The 19,850-nt window shown below is 43.2% G+C and overlaps 1 protein-coding gene and 1 non-coding gene across 3 annotated transcripts in view; both read left to right on the top strand.

The window, feature by feature from the left end:
• CDK8 (cyclin dependent kinase 8) overlaps positions 1-19,850 on the top strand; it is a 92,459-nt gene that overhangs the window by 70,344 nt on the left and 2,265 nt on the right. The window contains exons 5-12 of one of the 2 annotated variants that reach the window (XM_038761883.1): positions 3,235-3,292; positions 5,962-6,093; positions 9,971-10,114; positions 11,386-11,455; positions 12,478-12,550; positions 15,507-15,604; positions 16,938-17,016; positions 17,121-17,276. In XM_038761883.1, coding sequence (XP_038617811.1) covers positions 3,235-3,292; positions 5,962-6,093; positions 9,971-10,114; positions 11,386-11,455; positions 12,478-12,550; positions 15,507-15,604; positions 16,938-17,016; positions 17,121-17,276 — 810 coding nt within the window. Of the gene's footprint in view, positions 1-3,234; positions 3,293-5,961; positions 6,094-9,970; positions 10,115-11,385; positions 11,456-12,477; positions 12,551-15,506; positions 15,605-16,937; positions 17,017-17,117; positions 17,277-19,850 lie in introns of both variants that reach the window. The other variant, XM_038761881.1, reaches the window with a different exon arrangement.
• On the top strand, positions 4,120-4,251 carry LOC119941669. Its single transcript, XR_005455257.1, has one exon. It is a non-coding gene; the product is annotated as a small nucleolar RNA SNORA7 (small nucleolar RNA).

The following is a 19,850-nucleotide window of genomic DNA, read 5'->3' on the forward strand; positions in this document are numbered from 1 at the left end:
CAGAAGTAAACACGTCTTCCCATAGTGGGTGGTAAGCATATGGAATTTGTTATTATAGGAAGTTGTGCAGGCTGAAACAAGCAGCCTCAAGGGATTTGAATAAAGTCATGGATGGAGAGGCCCATAATGGATTTCACAAAGCAAAGCCAGGGTTTAGGTCCAGCCCTGAAAACGGGAAGGACGTCAAGGAGGGCAGCCATCACACAGTTCCTTCAGGTGTCCTGCTGTTGTGAGTGCAAAGAGAACACTGGAAAGGGTGGACCATTGGCTTGACCAACTAATGGCTTTTTATAGGTTCTCATTTTGACTCGCCCACCCTCCCACCCACCTTCTGCCCTCTCCCTTCCAGTGGCCTGAAATTATTTCAGATTCTTTCTAGATGAGACCGATGAGTGTCAGTTCTCTTCCGTGGATAAGCAGCAACAGTTAGTCGTAGTTGGGCCCGATGGGTCTGTTGGCTGTGATACTCTGGTTCTGAACCTCTGGAAGGCGCACACCTCCTGGAACTCAGCATCTGGCTGGCAGATGGCTACGCCTCGGGCCCATATGTAGTAATTGTAGGAGAAGAGATGTCCTTCTGTTCAGAGATGACACTGCCAACGGTGGCCATAAGCCTATCATTTGCCAGAAGGGCAGCCCTGCATTGGGACCTAGGCAGGGGCAGAGAAGATACTACTTCAAGTAGAAATGGCCTTTCCACGGAGAGGGAAAAGAGGGGCAAGTCTTGGAAGGGTCAAGTTGACGAATTTGCAAATGGGTCCTATAAAGAGGATAGGCACAGGTCAGCGAGTCACTTGTGAAAAGATGAAGTGATCGGCCCCTGGGGGACAGCTGCTGGATGAGGAGTAGCGTGGCCTAGTGGGAAGAGTACTAGCCCGGGAGTCAGGGCTCTTCTAGTTGCCTGCTGTGTGACCCTGGGCAAGTCACTTAACATCTCTGTGCCTCAGTTTCCTCCTCTAGGTGGGAATTCAATTAACCTTTATGCCCTCCTACTTGGACTTTGAACCCTGTGTGGGACAGGGGCTGTATCCAACCTTTCTTTTGAAATGTAAACTTTATTTCAGTAGTTGTTTGACTAAAATAAATTGAATAACCTCGAGTTTACCAAAATTGACATGTGTAAGTAGCTATTCAGGTGCTTGCATTAGTCTCTTGCTTGTAACATAGAGATTTTTTTTTTCACGTGAATGCCATATTCCTGGCATTAAAAAAAAAAAAAAAACTGTAACAGGTTGGAATTTCACATTTGATTTCCAGAGGCTCAGGAACAGATCTCCATTGATAACCTGTAAGTCTAAGAGACAATATACACCCCATGATACATCCTCTTGTAGAAGGAACGTAGCCCTGCTGAATTGTGTAATGTGCTTGGAGTTTAAAAGGGGAGTGCGCAACATTAAATAATAAACAGGCAAAATCCCAGCAAAGCCCCATGCCAAGAGCTAAGGTGTTAAGCGGTTGCAACAGAGTAACAGGTTAGATAGTACCACATTGAAGCACCCATCCCCACCTTCCTTTTTTGTTACACTTCTTACTAAGGGCCAGGCAGATACAAGCTAATCAGGTTAAACACCGTTTGTGTCCCAGGTGGAGCTCACACTATTAATCCCCATTTTACAGATGAGGTAATTGAGTCAGGGAGAACTGAAGCGACTTGCCCAAGATCCCACACCCGACAAGTGGCAGAGCCGGAACTAGAACCCAGGTTCCCTGACTCCCCAGGCCCCGGGCTCTTTCCAGTAGACCACACTGCTTCTCTACTAGGCCGCGCTCTCCCCTGGGACGGGCAGTCATCTCTCCCAAGTGGAGAGCAGCCACTGTAAAATGGAGCTTTCTGTGATGCTTGCCCAAATATTCTGTGTATGGGGCATTTTTAAGGTGTGGTTAATTTTCTTGTAGGGCTTTACTCCAGGGTTTAATAATAATAATAATAATAATAATAATGGCATTTATTAAGCACTTACTATGTGCAGAGCACTGTTCTAAGCGCTGGGGAGGTTACAAGGTGATCAGGTTGTCCCATGGGGGGCTCACAGTCTTAATCCCCATTTTGCAGATGAGGGAACAGAGGCACAGGAAAGTGAAGTGACTTGCCCAAAGTCACACAGCTGACAATTGGCGGAGCCGGGATTTGAACCCATGACCTCTGACTCCAACGCCTGTGCTCTTTCCATTGAGCCACGCTGCTTCTGTTTAATGTCATTTACAGCTTGGTTCAAGCATTCAACTTGAGAAGTACAAAAGCTCAGTATTCTTTGAAACATGAAATTGAGGAACGATTTCTAAAAACTACCTCTAGGCCATGTTTACCCTTTCCCTTCTCAGTTTCCTTTATCTTGAGTGTCAAAAGAGCATCTTCTATATATGTTCAGTACAAAGCATTTTTATTCAGTGCTCGTAAGGGTCCTTCTGTCGGCATTGACAGTCATAGCAATAAACTCCCCAATAAAACTACCTTTTAACCCAAGCTAGAAACCTAGCAGCTGCAAGGACCACTGTCAGTCACAATTTAACCCTCCAAGACCCGCAATACACCGGTGGAAGGTGAAGGGATATAACTCTAAGATAATAAAAGCTTTTTAAAGTGAGCAGGGAGTTTCATTAATTTTCCAAGGAAATGTAGGGTGAATTAACTTATTTTGCTAGTTATCTCGGCCCAGAGAATGCCATTACGGTCACATCGGAAGGATTTTTTGTCTTGACCATAGATTGGTTAGGATGGTCAATGGGTGGAGAGCAAAACCCTTGAGAAATAGCACAGAGTTCTGGGGGAACCTAGTGGCCCCGTTAGGAGACACTAGCATTATTTTGAGGATAAGGTCCACATCATTCAGATGTTCACAAAATGGTCCACGTTTATATGCCGTAAGTTTGGTCTGTGTAGTTCCTTCTTGAACAAATAGCCTTTTTTTGTTTCAGATACAAATGGGTTTTTGTGAAATTGATATCTGTCTCTTTAATTTGCACTTGGATCCAAACCCTTCAAACACTTGATATTCACCCCACCCTCAGCCCCACAAAACTTAGATATCTGTAATTTAATTACCTTAGTGTCCGTCTCCCCATCTAGGCTGTAAGCTCGTTGCGGGCAGGAAACGCGTCTACTGACTCTTGTTATATTGTACTCTCCCAAGTGCTGAGCCTAGTGTTTTGCACACAGTAAGCACTCAATAAATACCATTGATTGTTTTTTTTTATTAATTCTTTAAAAGATGCATCTCTTTTTTTCCACAGAAACCTGCTAATATTTTAGTTATGGGCGAAGGTCCTGAACGAGGAAGAGTAAAAATTGGTATGTGATGTCTTTGTAAAGTGTCTGTGATAACCTTTATTTTTAGAATGCTTGAAGGTATTTATAACACCTAAAACCTATACTGTGATTTGCACATAACGAGGTCATTTTCTAAAGCATATTCATAAACGTAAAGGCTTTCTTCCACTTGGAAAAAGGTGTCAGAAAGGCAGGCTTGGAGCCTGAAATGTCCTAGTTACGTAAATAGCAACTCGGTGACAGGCCATATTTCCCCCCTCCAATGCGTCTGCCTTTATTGACAGCGGTAAGAAGTGAGAGGCCAGATTCATCTCCCCTCACCATTAGCTTCAACTCTGATTTAACGTTCTGTGATGGGAACACACAGCTGTACCAAGACCACCAACTTGGTTCACCCCGGCCAAACCAGGTCTTGGTGGCATTAGTTTCTGCTGACTTTAAAAATCTGTGGCCTGTTGCTCAAAGACTCTTCTCTCATTACTCGGTTTCTCACCCATTTCAGCCTGGCACTAAAAGAGTCTCGTGCTGTCATTTTTGAAAGTCCCAGTGGGGTATTTTTGCTTGTTTAAAAGCCACAAACAAACAATCACTTGTCTGTTTGAAGTTTTCCCATAATTGCCTTAAAACCAAAATCACAGTTTTACCTTTTTCTTTGTGGTCTGGAAGTCTGAGAGAAAAGAACAAGGGTGCTGTAACCTCCTTTTGCCTCAGTTTTCTTCATCATTTCCACCGTTGCTTGTCACGCAAATTGGTTCAGTTTTGCTTTTTTAATAGAAAATCCTAAAATGATTTAAAGTGCCGCACATATTATTTTGAGCATAAATAAAACAGATCAGTAGGGCTGTACACCCCTCTCAGGGTCACAGCTGGAGAGTTTCCAGTACTCTACCAGTCTCGACTACGGGAGGGAGAGTCAAGCAGAGGCATATCCATTCCATTCCTAGTTTGGGCTAGCGAGTGGAAGGCAATATGCTACAAGTCAAACCTCATTTGAGTTGGGCAGCAGCAGCGTGGAAGAAAGTCGAGGGCGGAGACTCAAGCTTAGTGCGCAGAAGGAAGAAATGGTAAACCACTTCTGTATTTTTACCAAGAAAACTCTATGGATACTCCATCAGAACAATTGCAGATGGAGGTGGGGCGTTCTGGGAGAGATGTGTCCGTAAAATCACTATGGGTCGGAGACGACTCGACAGCAGCAAGACAAGGGCTGACCACAGAGGTTAATGTTAATTTTTTATTTCAGCGTGTAAATTGAGAATATCACCTGTAAATTCTTCTCTGCCAAGTAACCTACCTAAAATTACTTTCATTTGGGGATTTTGAATCTGCTGCTCAGTCTTTACCCTAAGTATTCTTAGTAAACAGAGCTGTGCGAAGCCCCTTCCCGAAAACTCTGTGGAAAGAAGTTAAAAGTAAACTTGAAGTGATTATTTAACTTCCAGGAGATGGATCCCAGGTGCCTCTTTCATTCTGTCGGGCATCTTCTCTAGAAAATAGGAATTTAGGCTTCCGGAAAGACCCTAGGAATCAGGGGTGGGATTGGGGAGGAACCAAGACTAGAAACTGCCCCATATGTGCTAAAAGAGTAAGAAATCTGAGTATTAAATAATTCTCATTGTTTGATTTGGTACCATTTTGGATTTGGGCAAAAAGTAATGGGAAATGTATGGAGACATTAACAGGTTAGGATGGATATGCTTGGGAAGAAACTTTGTTCCAAGTTCAGTCAACATTAATGGCACGTTTGTGTCCAGTCTTCAGCTCTTGTTAGAGATCTCTGCCTTCTTTTATCCAGTAACCTGAGAGCCATGCAAAAATGTGGCGTTTGCGTCCTTACCTTTGAGCAAATCACTACAGCCACTCGAGCCGTGAATACTGTCAAAGCACTTGGACTCCCAGTGACATCCCTGCCGAGAGTTACAAGCAGAGGGCCCATTGCTTGTACGGTGACACCAGCTTTTCCTGAACCTTTGGAGCCCTGAGACCATACCAGAGGATCTCAAAGATGTACCATCCTCATCGTACCCAAGAAGAAAGACGAAAGAGACCACGCGCCTTTCTGGCAAAGTCCTAGCCAGTCATCTGTCCCAGCTACCTAGGAATAGCGTTGATCACAGGCTCCCGGAATCACAGTGAGACTTAGCATAGCACATCAAAAATGGGAAACGGGCAGAAAGTAGCACTGAGCCCTCCATTTGGTTTCATAGAGCCTTTGACACCCTTGGCGGTAGGGACTGTGGAAAGAACTTGGTAAATTTGACTGTCCTCAGCGATTCATTAGGATTTTGAGTCTGCTCCCTCTTAGATCTACGGTTGTGTCTCTCTGTAATGAATGGCACTATAAACAGCCAGATTGGCTTGGGGGAATTATTCCCCTGTTGAAGACCCAGATTGGAGCACCCTAAGGACTGTCATTTCCCCTTTGAAGCTACAAGGGAAAATGAGGAAGTGGAAATCATTAAGTCTGGCAGGGAAAACTACAGGGACACAACCAGAGCAAACAAGACTTACAAAAGAAATACTTTATCTTTCAAATGTTAATATGCTTTTGGGGAGAAATGCCCTGAAATTTAACAAAACCTAGCATAATCACTGGATTTGTAAATGTGTAAATGTCTCAGTCTTTTTTGGGGGGTGGGGGGGACCATCCTAAACTGTTATGTTGCTGTTTTTTTTTTCTTATCCTGCAGCTGACATGGGGTTTGCCCGATTATTTAATTCACCTCTGAAGCCTTTAGCAGATCTGGACCCAGTAGTTGTAACATTCTGGTACCGAGCTCCAGAACTCCTTCTTGGAGCAAGACATTATACCAAAGCTATTGGTGAGTAGAACTAACTAACTAAATGGTGAGAATATTTCATTTTTAATATTATCTTTGATACATTCATTCCTCCCCATACTTTTACTAGCTCTCATTCTAGGGAAATGCAGAGGTGGCCAAAGAAATGTAAATTCATTGAGGGATTTCTGAAAAAAATTCTAAAAATTCTAATTACTCCTTAAAATATATCAATTTAATCCTTGTAGCATAAGCCTTTTTAACTCTATGAAGCCATACTTCTCATCAAGGAAACAAATCAACAACAACAAAAAAATGATTACTTGTAGCAGAATGAATTGTTGGCATGTATTTTAACCAATGGGGTAGAACCGATTATATAATCCAAGTCTTAATGTTACTGCTATTATTGTAACTTGATTAGCACCCAAAAGTCTTTAAACTAATGATGCACACAGGGTGGCAAATGTACTGTCTGCGCTTAACCCGGGCATCTGTGAACATTGATGTAGCTCTGACTCACCGTCTGTTTATTATTTTTTTTGTTTTCTTCTCCCCCAAGAAACTATTGCATTTTCTTGTGAAACATGAAAAGACTAGTTTAAACCTGCTAATCAATGGGAGGGTTGCTACCCAGCATTTTTATCTCAAGGCCAGTTGCCAGTAAAGCTAAGTTGCCGCCATTAGAAAGGTAGGTCATCCCTCCATTTGAGTCTCTCTAGGGCAGGCATGTCAAACTCATAACTGTGGATGCCCCACTTTTGCGGTCAGGAGTTCATATGTACATGGGCCACACTTGCAAACAAATCTGCCAATGAAGCCAGTGTGATGTAATGAGCAATCCCGGTAGTTTGGTATTAAAGACGACCGAAGGAAATGGAATTGTGGCTAGAACTCTCTTTATCATTAATTTCTTGCAGCTTGAGTGGGTGGGCGGAGCCATTATTGGAGCTGGGACAGTGGTCCAGGATTAATAGGGAGAAAGAGAAAAATAGTGGGACAGAAACTGAGAGTAAAAGAGACACCCACACACAGTCATCCCGCCATATGAAGTAGGAAAGAATCCTTCATTCTCCCACACCCACTCCCTTACACTTAAAGAAGGAGAATCACAGAAACAGCTCCAGAGCGAAGAGGAATAGAGAAGTGAAGATTGATACTCTCACACTTAGGCATAGTCACGCTCTGTCTCCCGTGCGCATTCTCTTTTTATCTCTAACTCTCTCTCACTCTCTGTCTCCCATGCACATACTCTTTTTCTCTCTAACTCTCTCTCTCTCTCTGTCTGTCACTCTCTCTCAGAGGAGACACTCTGCCCCCATGCATTCTGCAGGTCTCATCCAACCACACATACGCACACCCCCACATACTCAGGTGTTCAGAAAACACTCGCTTATCCAGATCCTATTCCCCTCAGACAGACAGCGCTGGCAACAAGGAGACGATGCCCAGTCTTGACCCTTGTTCCAAGACCCAGAGGCTTCGCTCTTGGTGTTGCCCGTAGGTAGTGTCCCCTCCTGCTTCCTCACTTCTGGTTGGATTCCCCCTGCAAGCCACACAGGGCCTGAGAGTGGGCCGCATGTTCGACACGTCTGATCTGGAGGAAGCACCAACACAGTAGGGGATTACTGGGGTCTCAGCATAAGTAACTGAGCTTTCCCCTCCACTGCCTATCGTGGGCTTGGCCTGCTCAACAACAAGTTGCATTGCTGGGCTGCCACTACTCAGTCCGCTCTGGCAACCTCAGCAGTGGCATCTGGAAGGACTGGGTCTGAAAGAGTGACCTTCAGCAGCAGCACAACTTCAGGCTGGCCACGTCAACCCTTCGCTCTTTGGCTGGGTTTAGGGTTTATTTCTTATTTACAGTGGATTTTTGTGAAAGGGGAGGAAGAGAGTGGGGAAGGTTCAGCCCTGTCTCGGCTTAGCGGGCCATTGTGAGTAAAGTCCACTGTCCAAAGGAGGCTTAGCGGTGTTAGAAGGAGCCTTTTTAAAGCGGTCATTGTCATGCCACTTCCACATGAGAAGTCTTTGGATCTTTAATTGGTTGTCCTCCAACTGAAGCTCAGAAACTAGCCCCATAAAGTCTTGCATTTATTCCAGGTTACCCAATGCCACTGTGAGAAACTTGATGTGTCATTATCACCAGCATCAGAATTTCAAACGTTCATAGACTGCCCGCTGACTGGTGACCCTGTCTCCTGGGCTTTGGGTGACACAACTTGCCTTCAAGTTTACACTCAAGTTGGAGAGACAAGACGGTCCTTTTGGCACTTAATGCAGAATCAGACTTGTGTGTAAAAGAATAGAAAGTACACTACTGGGTAATGATTATTAAGTGGTAGGAACTAAGCGGAACACTCAGGCTAAGGTAGGCACTCTGTCCACCTTTATACAGTGTAGCTAGTTGAGGGAGCGGTAGGGATCGTGTGTTTCGGGTTAGCTGGGGGAGGCGAGAGGGTGGGGGCCATGTGACATGATGGATAGAAAGAAGAAAGTCAACTCATGCGCTGTGGGGCAGCCCAAGGAAGGGCGTGGGGCCTGGAGAAGAAGGACTCAATGTGAAGGCATCAGACCTCATGCCTAAATCCTTTGGAAGGCCCAGGTCTGGCTTGGGAGGGATTGAGACCAGTGACAGAAGGTTGGAATGGGCAAAGGACCTTGAAATCTGGGATTGGGGGGTTGAATTTGATCGGCAGGAACACACAATTGGGATCCTACTGGAAGGGGGGAAAGTAAACAGTTAATGTCCCAGAGTTTCTGATCGTGCATGTGAGTTTGCACTCAGCCCATTTCCTGGCCTTCTCTTTGCCCACATCTCCTTGGTTTTGGCACTGAGCCTTGCCTGATCTCTCGTGTGGAGATGGAACTTGGTTTAGACCACGACTGGCGCTGCCCAGCCCTTTTAAGTAGCCCATCACACAACATCACAGTCATTTCTCACAAGCACGGTGGTGCAGCAGATTTGCGTGGCTGACCGACTTCCTTTCCTGTCTCACATAAAGCTTTGTCCCACGTCAGCTTTACCTATGTTGCGTACTCTCGATACCACTGGATTTCAGCATTTTCTATTTATTTTCTGTCCAAGTTTTCATGTATTTTAAATATCAACTTTTGCATGCATTTTTGAAATATGGTTTAGTCTTTTCACTGTTAGTGGTCTTTGCCACTTGGTTATTTTAGTAGATTAAAATTTGAAAGGGAGACGGGGAGAGTTACCGTATCAAACCCTCTGGAGTGGTTCGTATTTTATAGAAAGGAGCAGAACGATTTTATTTTTGAAAAATTTTTGTAACATTTATATCCTTGTTGGTGAACGAGTCTTGGGGATCCCATTCTCACTGTTCTAATTACTGAAAATATGCTTGCACATTGTGTAATAGCTGTAGCCGAAGGGCAAACTTTGAAGTCCTGCATTCCATGATAGAACAGTAGCATTAAGTTCTACTCAGTTATATGGATTTGTGAAGTGCCTTTTCCTTCCTATAAAAGAACCTCATTAATTAGTACTAATGACAGAAAAGCAATTACAGATTTTGGCAAATTAGTAAGTGAACACAATAGAGCAGAATTACTGCACAGTACAATATTGACAAGGTAGTTTAGTGGAAAACTTTTTTTATTATGCTCCAGGAACATAGTATTAAGCGGCCCTCCTAAATTTTGTAACAGTTACGATGGAGTGGGCAAATTGCACTGAAACGCTCAGCTACTAAATTTTGAATGAGATCGGAACTGAAGCCGTCTAATCAAGGGTAGGGGGAGGAGAGGGACTTGAGAAATTTAGAACTCAAAAAAAAAAAAACCCTGAAGGCCCACTGTTGAAAATAACCATACCATTAATGTTTTAGGGCAGTATGCCTGCCAGAGTATTTTTTTTTAAAAGATCCATTTTATTTTTCTTCTTTCCTCTGTTTTAAAGATATTTGGGCTATAGGGTGTATATTTGCAGAACTACTGACATCAGAACCAATATTTCATTGTCGACAAGAGGACATCAAAACTAGTAATCCTTATCACCATGACCAGCTGGACAGAATATTCAATGTAATGGGATTTCCTGCAGGTATATATACATATATGTAAATATATTATTCCTAGCTCTTTGTTTAAACTCATATACCCATGTCTGTAGATGTAGATATAGGAAAAAACGTGAGGATTTTGGGTGATGGTTGCAACCTCAAAGCTATTGTCATAAAATGTTTGCCTTCAAAACTGCCTAATGAAAAATCCCACCTTAATGTACACCCTTATGTGAGAACAAGATTCTGTCTATTGAGTCCTAGAACTAGATGAGCTGGCAGGAGATTAGCTCATCCAGTTGTCTGCTTTTAGTTACATAATAATAATAATGGTATTTGTTTAAGCACTTACTATGTGCAAAGCACTGTTCTAAGCGCTAGCAGGGATACAGGGTGATCAAGTCTCACATGTGGCTCACAGTCTTAATCCCCATTTTACAGCTGAGGGAACTGAGGTCCGGAGAAGTGAAGTGGCTTGCCCAAAGTCACACAGCTGACAAGTAGGGAAGCAGTGTGGCTCAGTGGAAAGAGCCCGGGCTTTGGAGTCGGAGATCATGGGTTCAAATCCCGGCTCTGCCAACTGTCAGCTGTGTGACTTTGGGCAAGTCACTTAACTTCTCTGTGCCGCAGTTCCCCCATCTGTAAAATGGGGATTGGCTGTGAGCCCCCCGTGGGACAACCTGATCACCTTGTAACCTCCCCAGCGCTTAGAACAGTGCTTTGCACATAGTAAGCGCTTAATAAATGCCATTATTATTATTATTATTATTAAGTAGTGGAGCTGGGATTAGAACCCATGACCTCTGACTCCCAAGCCTGGGCTCTTTCCACTGCTCAGATGAATGCCTAACCTAGCCTGGTATTATTTTTAAAACCCAATCAATCAATCAATAGCTTTTATTGGGCGCCTAAGGTTTACCAAGCACTGTACTAAGCACTTGAGAGAGTACCTTCACCTCCAGCTTTCTCCCTGAGAAACAATCCCAGGTCCTTCTCAAAGGTCCTGTTTTTCATCCCCTCGGCTTTTGTCTTGCCTTTCTCTAGCCTGCCTTCAGTTTCTCCATTTGAAAAATTCAGTTTTATTATGCTAGTATGGGTCTGACTGAAGCAGAAAATTGCGTGAGAGTCAGGGGAGTGGTGGGGAAGAGTTGGGTGGCTGTCACTACTTAATCCTTTTACTTAGCAACATGTTGGCTTTTTAAAAAAGCTGCCCAGCATAGCTGATGAATACATCAACCTGTGATCTTTGCTCGGTGGGCTTCTATGCTGTTAGTTTTAACTAAGTATGAACTCGCGAATCTGTACTCCACAGATAAAGATTGGGAAGATATTAAAAAGATGCCTGAACATTCAACGTTAATGAAAGATTTCAGAAGAAACACGTAAGTTGTAGAGAGCATTACATTTTTTAATAAAGGAATCCCTGTATTTTAGCTTTCTGATATCAAATTGAACCTAGGCAATAACTCACTGTAAAAGTGTGCTAGTAGGTGAAATGCCTCTTAGTTTACATGAGGTTAGGGCAGATTTTATCGCTACGGTATTCTGTTCCCCCTGATGGGGAATGGGAAAACCTCCTTCTGAAGTAAGCCTTTCTTTGTAGAAGGAAAACATGTAAACATGATTGTGAATTCTGACTAGTTAATGAGAAGTGCCCGGTGCGCTTTGCATGGCTTGGAAACCCCTGTGGTGTGTCCTCAGAATTGGAAGATTTCACCGGTTTTGAATTTCCCTATGATTGCCTAGTTATGCTCCCAGATATACAGAATTCAAAGCCTCCTGAACCAGGGACCCAGTCTTGTGTTCATTCCACTAGGTCACAGTTCCTGGCTCCCAAGGAGCTCAGAGTCTTAGTAGAGGGGGACAGACACATAAAACCAAGCCTACATTTCAGGCAAGCCACGGTGGAAACAAGCTGATGTTGAACCGTAGAAAATTTCAACAAAGTTGTGTTAGTTAAACTGTACTTGGAGGAGGCAACACAAGGCAGAAGAAAAATTGTCCTCCGCTTTTGAACTGGGGATATTGGATGAACACAGAAGCAGTACGGCTTAGTGGATAGAGCATAGGGAATCAGAGGGACCTGAGTTCTAATCCTGGCTCTGCCACTTGTCTGTTGTGTGACCTTGGGCAAGTCACTTAACTTCTCTGGGCCTAAGTGACCTCATCTGTAATAGGGGGATTGAGAGTGTGAGCCCCATGTGGGACAACCTGATTAACTTAGAACAGTGCTTGGCACACAGTAAGCGCTTAACAAGTACCATAATTATTATTATTAAGTGAATCCCTCCTCTGAATCTGTTTTGTTCATCCATCATGTCTTATGGGAGCAGAACTCACTTTAGGAGGGACAGTTCTTGGGGGCCTTCGTACTATTGTATAACCGTCACTGTTTCTCTCTCAGGTATACCAACTGCAGCCTTATCAAATATATGGAAAAACATAAAGTTAAACCAGATAGTAAAGCATTCCACTTGGTAAGTCCTAGACAACTGTCAAAATGAAAAGAAAATAAATTAATTTTTAAAAAGGCCAGATCCGGGCCAACAAGGGGCAATCCTGGTGTTAGTTGGTGTCTTCGCTAAATTGAAGGGCTATAATGAGACAAGTCGAGGTTTTGTTTCCTTGTGCTTAGAAACACTTCAAAATACCTTTCATTTTCTTTTCGGACACTGCAGTTTAATGGGTCTATTCATTAAGATTCAGACTCAACTGAAGGACAGCATCCCCAGTTTTTAGCAAATGTAACTATTGTGTGGTTTGATGTGTATGCAGTTGAGTATTTTGACTTGGTAAAGTCTGTGCTGACAGGTTCTAGAAAATCAGCTGAGTCTTTAAGCTCCAAATGTAACTACCATTTTGTCTAAATATTTCCTCTCGCGCTATGCCAGGATGTATTCTGGAATTTTAAATTGGAAGAGTAGTCTTTTGGAAGTGGGTTTTATATTTTTCCACTGCCCGGCTTTCTTCTACACTCTCCTCCATAATGTGTTATTAACAGATCATCATGAAAGCGTTAAACTGAAATGTATTTCCTTCACGACCTGCAAATATTGCACTCTGGTATAATAATCATTTACTGTTTTCCCATCTTGGCAAGGAGACATTTTCCCTTTCTCTCAGAATTTTCCAACTAGGGCTCAGAAAACTGGATCCCCAGCTAGTAACCAGCCCACATTCAGAATCTAGCATATGTGGGGACGGCTTTTAGGGCTGTTAGGAGAGGCCCCTCTCACCCTTCTCTCTGTACGTGATTAGAAGACGTTAGTGACTGTATCCATTGTGGATCGGACTAGGGAAAGGTAGCCAACAGCAGATTCCCTATTGGATGGGCATAAGGCCCACAGGAGCCTTCTTTTCCACCCCTCTACCAGCCCATATTGGTGGTCATAAGGGCTACATTTAAATTGGGTGAACAAAGTGAGCTTCTGTATATGTGTCGTCAAGCCTTGCCTTGGATGGGCATAAGGCCCACAGGAGCCTTCTTTTCCACCCCTCTACCAGCCCATATTGGTGGGCATAAGGGCTACATTTAAATTGGGGGAACAAAGTGAGCTTCTGTATATGTGTCAAGTTAAGCCTTGCCTCATACCCTTCTGGGCTGGGAGCGGGAAAAAGACACACTCATACCGCTTATTGAAACATCAGTTTCATTTGTTCTAACCCGACCTGGTTGTGTCATCGCTGAAGCTTAATGTTTACAGTGATGTTGATGGATCTTTTGACAGCGAAAGTGCTAGTGAGCAGGTTGGCATTGTGTTAGAAGTTGTAGAGGATAAAAGAAAAGAATGTTTTTCTTCTCTGTAAAATAGCTTGACTAAACCCATTTTATCATCTAGGCATTTGGGGTAGATGTTAACAAATAAACATAGGCCTGCCTTTAAGAAACCTCAGGATAACAGAATGAGCAGGTTGTCTACGCATACATGTTCATAAGTACATGTGTACGTATATATAAAATCAATGCTTACATGCCAACTAAGCGCTAGTACAGTGCTCTGCACACAGTAAGCGCTCAATAAATACGATTGAATGAATGAACCGATTGTGGAGGTGGGTTGGAGTTCATCAGGGAAAGGCAATTTAAGGTGATGGACTTGACAGTGAGATTTGAAGGAGGGAAGGGATGGGGTGTGTTAGTAGCAGAGGCTGCGTTCTCTACACCCAGGACAGTCTCCGCAGAGGCTTGGAGACTGCATTGTAAGAAGGCGAGAAAGGACAGCTTTAGGTTGAAAGGAGATAATAAATAGGGTGCAGTTCCTCTGGACCCAGTTGATCAGTCAATCAATCAATCAATCGCTCATACTGAGCGCTTACTGTGTGCACAGCATAGTACAATATAAAGTCCCCAGGTAATCCCATGTGGTTGCGTCTTCTCCCTTGCCAGTCTTTCATCCCGTAGTTCCTCCAAGATCTGTACACTGCTAGGGACCTCTCCCTCCACTGGCACCTCTTTAGCTAGGCCCCCTTTGCTACTTGAAGCCTTCCAGTGATTCCCCATCACCTCCAAGATCAGCATGAGGTTCTGATAGTAGCCTTCCAAGGTCTCCCCCAGGTGTTTCCATTGCATCTGTCTATATGTTTCCATTGCACCTGTATATATGTATCACCTGTATATATGTATCACCTGTATATATGTATCACCTGTATATATGTATATATGTTTGTACATATTTATTACTCTATTTATTTATTTATTTATTTTGCTTGTACATATCTATTCTATTTATTTTATTTTGTTAGTATGTTTGGTTTTGTCCTCTGTCTCCCCCTTTTAGACTGTGAGCCCAATTTTGGGTAGGGACTGTCTCTATATGTTGCCAATTTGTACTTCCCAAGCGCTTAGTACAGTGCTCTGCACATAGTAAGCGCTCAATAAATATGATTGATTGATTGATTGATCTGTCTCCTGAAACTATAGTACTTTTTGAGGGTTACAAGTTCAAAATTCCAATCTCCGAAGCCCTCTCTTTGTGTGATCTATATCCAGCCTGACTGCGGAATTCATGAACAAAATAAGAAATCTTTCATATTGAAACCAAATTTCCCCGTCCATATATCCCCTCAGTGAGAGTTCTCTTAACAAATTTTCCTTTCAGCTTGATTCATGTATTTTTGTCCCAGAAAGATCCTTTATCACTAGGGTTATCACATTTTTTACTTGTTACTTCTCCTTGCAAAATTGTGTCTCCAAAATGGATCTGGGGGTCTGGCCAAGCACTCGAGGAGTCGGCTTTGTCATTACAGTTGGGGGTGGAATTAATAACTTGTGAATTTCGATAGTTTTGGGTAGGAACAGGCTTTTTTTTCCTCCGGCCCTTGTTGAGTTCAGTTGGTTTATCCACAAGTGGAATAGTCACCATGAGGATCAATATGTTTTATTTTTTTATGACCACTTTTTTTGTTGTTGTTGTTGGCCTGCTTCTGTTTTAGCTTCAAAAATTGCTTACTATGGACCCAATAAAGCGAATTACCTCAGAACAGGCTATGCAGGATCCATATTTCTTAGAAGATCCACTTCCTACATCAGAGTAAGTCATCACCTTCCAAACCCCTCAGCCCAATTCTGGATGCTTTGCAATATGCCCTCTCTGTGCCGCTCGCTCTAAGAGGCATGCCACCCCCCCACACACACACCCTCAAAGAAATATTTAACTTCAGACAAACTAAAAAATGAACTCTAATGAGTAAAATGCCATTTGGGGGGGGTTACAGTTAAGTAGCATTCCTATTAATCTCTCATTTTATAAAACTTTGATCCCCTTAGTCACAGCACTAATCCTGTTACTCCCTGACTTGGTGATTAGCCATGCTCGAGGTCTTCCTGGACTCCGGCTCACCGCCTGGAATTCTCTTCTCCGGAATGCCAAATGCCCTGTGCCAGTTAGCATACAGTTTCTCATTTTCCCCTTTGCGGCGACCACTGTGGCCAAGGGATGGGATGGGATTTTCCTTCCCCTCTAGAAAGATCCGCGTTGCAGCCCACATCTAAATTTGGGGCACGATTCCCAAGGTTACCCACCCGAAGAGGAGGGAAAAGTTTAATCAGACCGGGCTTCACAGGGCTGAGTTGGCTGAAGCATTTTAGATAATAAAAGGCTTTCAGGACTCTTCAGTATCTTCATCCATTTGGAAAAAGAAGCTTGCTCTTTGATAGGTAGATAAAAGGTTCTTGGTAAATTCAAATCAATGGTCTGTTCCCGTAGTCCTGCCTAAAGGCTGAAGGGATTACTTTTATGTATTTAAAATGAGGAAAGTGAAATATGCCTAATAAGGCCGAAATAGAAGTTATTGTACCAGCAGACTTTTTCCATATTCGAACACCATAACTGCTTGTTGGTGACACTTTTAAGAAAAGTGAGAGTCAAGCCAGAGCGGCGTTTAATTAAAACATACATTTATTTTCTCCCATTGAATATAAATAAGAGGCGGGTGTAGGAGGAGGTAGGCAAGGGCCCCTGTGTTGTAATTTGTGTAGAAGTACTGGTAGTAAAGGAATTTATTGAGTGGCAGTGAGTGTAGTGCACCGTGTTAAGCATTTGCCAGCTGTGTGACTTTGGGCAAGTCACTTGACTTCTCTGTGCCTCAGTTACCTCATCTGTAAAATGAGGATTAAGACTGTGAGCCCCCTGTGGAACAACCTGATCACCTTGTAACTGCCCCAGCGCTTAGAACAGTGCTTTGCACATAGTAAGAGCTTACTAAAAGCTATCATTATTATTATTATTATTATTATTATTATTATTATTATTATCTGGAGAATGCAAAAAACAAAGAAATGACACATTCCCTGCCCACGAGGAGTTACATTTTGAGACGAGAGAGCCGGGAGAGAAATCACACTCACCCATTTCTGGGGGTCAGTGTTTTCGCAGGTTGCCAGATCCCCTATCCCAAACGAGAATTTTTAACGGAAGAAGAACCTGATGACAAAGGAGACAAAGTAAGTATTGAAGTACATTCAGCGTTCACCCGTCGTATTTTACCATCCACGTTTTGTTCTGCTTCTGAGTTGAAGTCTGTCTTTCTGTTTAACCACTTGAGAAGAACCAGCAGCAGCAGCAAGGCAATAACCATACTAATGGAACTGGTCACCCAGGGAATCAAGACAGCGGTCACACCCAGGGACCCCCGTTGAAAAAAGTGAGAGTTGTTCCTCCCACCACTACCTCAGGTGGACTGATCATGACCTCAGACTATCAGGTACATCAAGTTCCAATTTCAGAATGGACCTGTTTTGTGTGTGGCTTTTATATGTGTGTGTGTGTGTGTATTTGTTTTCGTAGATTGTGATTGCCGCCAACAATAATATTATGCAGGAAAACCATATTATTCTTCTTATTGTGGTATTTGTTAAGCACTTACTATGTGCCAAGCACTGTTCTAAGTGCTGGGATAGATACAAGGTAATCAGGTTGTCCCACATGGGGCTCACAGTCCTAATCCCCATTTTACAGGTGAGGAACTGAGGCACGGAGAAGTTAAGTGGCTTGCCCAAGGTCACACAGCAGACAAGTGGCGGAGCTGGGATTAGAACCCACATCCTCTGCCTCCCAAGACCATGGTCTTTCCACTAAGCCACACTGCTTCTTTTATTTTATTATTTATTTTATTTTGTTAGTATGTTTGGTTTTGTTCTCTGTCTCCCCCTTTTAGACTGTGAGCCCACTGTTGGGTAGGGACTGTCTCTATATGTTGCCAACTTGTACTTTCCAAGCGCTTAGTACAGTGCTCTGCACACAGTAAGCGCTCAATAAATACGATTGATGATGATGATGATGCTTCTCACCATATCTTCTCACCACCCTTCTTTTAAGCCCGCCTCCATCTCATCACTCAACCCAAAGATGGAGTTTTGGGTGAGGGAAGGACTCTGTAAACAGGGATCCATATTTATATTAATGGGGTTTGTTAAGCGCTTACTATGAAACACTGTTCTAAGCTCTGGAGTCTATTTAGGTCGGACATGGTCCTTATCCCGACAAGCATGGGACTCACAATCTGAGTAGGAGGGAGAACAGATACTAAATCCCCATTTTACAGTTGAGGAAACTGAGGCTCAGAGAAGTTAAGTGACTTTCCCTAGTTCGCACGGCAGGCAAGTGGTGCAGCCAGAATTAGAACCCAGGTCCTGTGGCTCCCAGGCTTATGCTCTTACCAGTAGGCCATGCTGTTCCTCGCCCAAGAACATTTACCCATATTCGGCGACAGAAATCTTTCTTTGAGCTGAACCTTAATAATAATAATAATAATAATGGCATTTATTAAGCGCTTACTATGAGCCAAGCACTGTTCTAAGTGCTGGGGAAGTTACAAGGTGATCAGGTTGTCCCACGGGGGGCTCACAGTCAATCCCCATTTTACAGATGAGGTAACTGAGGCACAGAGAAGTTAAGTGACTTGCCAAATGTCACACAGCTGACAACTGGTGGAGCCGGGATTTGAACCCATGACCTCTGACTCCAAAGCCCGGGCTCTTTCCACTGAGCCACGCTGCTTCTCTTAGTCACCCATCTTCTGCTTTTAAATGGTCTGATGATCAGCAGCAGCAGCAGTGTTTTTTCCAGGAGAGGTGTTGCATGCATTGCTTTCTTCTGGATTTAGAAGAGGTCTGACTTGTAGGCAGGAGTACATTCTGTAGCCCGATGATCCTCGTATTCTCAGAAATAGTCTTCATGTGGGCTCTAAGTGTGATGGTTGTTGACCACCAGTTGTGGTTCTCTTCTAGTTAGGTGCAATAATGCAGTTTTCAATTTAGCACATAGAAGTAATTAAGGTGACAATTTTGCAGATACTCAGAATAACTTTCTTCAGTTGCCAAGAAATGTGGGAATGTGGCCGCTTAATATGAGAACAAGTTGAAGGTTTTCGTGGGATAATTTTGTATACTTTTCAAATTGTAATTTTAGTTCAGTCTTTTAGCCAACCAGGAAGCTATTGACCAAACTCTAGAAGTCTGTTTTCTGTTAAATATGGTATGAGGCGGGGAAAGAGAGAGAGAGAATATGATTCCATTAAAACTGGTCTGCTGTAATCATCATCATCATCAATCGTATTTATTGAGCGCTTACTATGTGCAGAGCACTATCTGTCATTGTCATCAAAGGTGATCAAAAGTCTTCTAGCAGATTAGCTACCAGGTCATGTGAATTCTTTCAAACTTGATTGCTAGCAGTGCATGCTTGCTGCTACAGAGTTGTCAAAATATCACTTCCCACCCAACTTTTCTTGTGTTATTTGTTTTACTTTTGTAAATAATGTGTATTCCTGGCTCTGGAGGGGTAAAGGCTTGTGGCTGTTAGAAAACATAATAATTTCACATCAGTTAATACACATCCTGCCCTAGTTTGCATCCTTCTCAACTCTCTTTTGTCTTGTGCTCAAGCTCGGCCAAGTTGAGAAGTTAGATTAGCGGGCGAGTATTTGGTTTATCTGGGAGGGTTGTGTGGGGGGGGTTGTATTTGTTAAATACTTACCACGTGTCAATCACTGTTCTAAGCGCTTAGATACAAGTTTGTCAAGTTGCGAGTATTTGGTTTATCTGGGAGGGTTGGTGGGGGGTTGTATTTATTAAATACTTACTACGTGTCAATCACTGTCCTAAGCGCTTAGATACGAGTTTGTCAAGTTGGACACGGTCCCTGTCCGCCTGGGGCTCACAGTCTAAATTAGAGGTGACTGAAGAACAGAGAAGTTAAATGACTTGCCCAGGGTCCGGCAACAAGCAATTGGCCGAGCCCAGATTAGAACCCAGATCCTTCGACTCTGAGACCCGCG

This window comes from Tachyglossus aculeatus, chromosome 20 (genome assembly GCF_015852505.1).
Source record: "Tachyglossus aculeatus isolate mTacAcu1 chromosome 20, mTacAcu1.pri, whole genome shotgun sequence".
In the NCBI taxonomy this organism is placed as follows: Eukaryota; Metazoa; Chordata; class Mammalia; order Monotremata; family Tachyglossidae; genus Tachyglossus; species Tachyglossus aculeatus.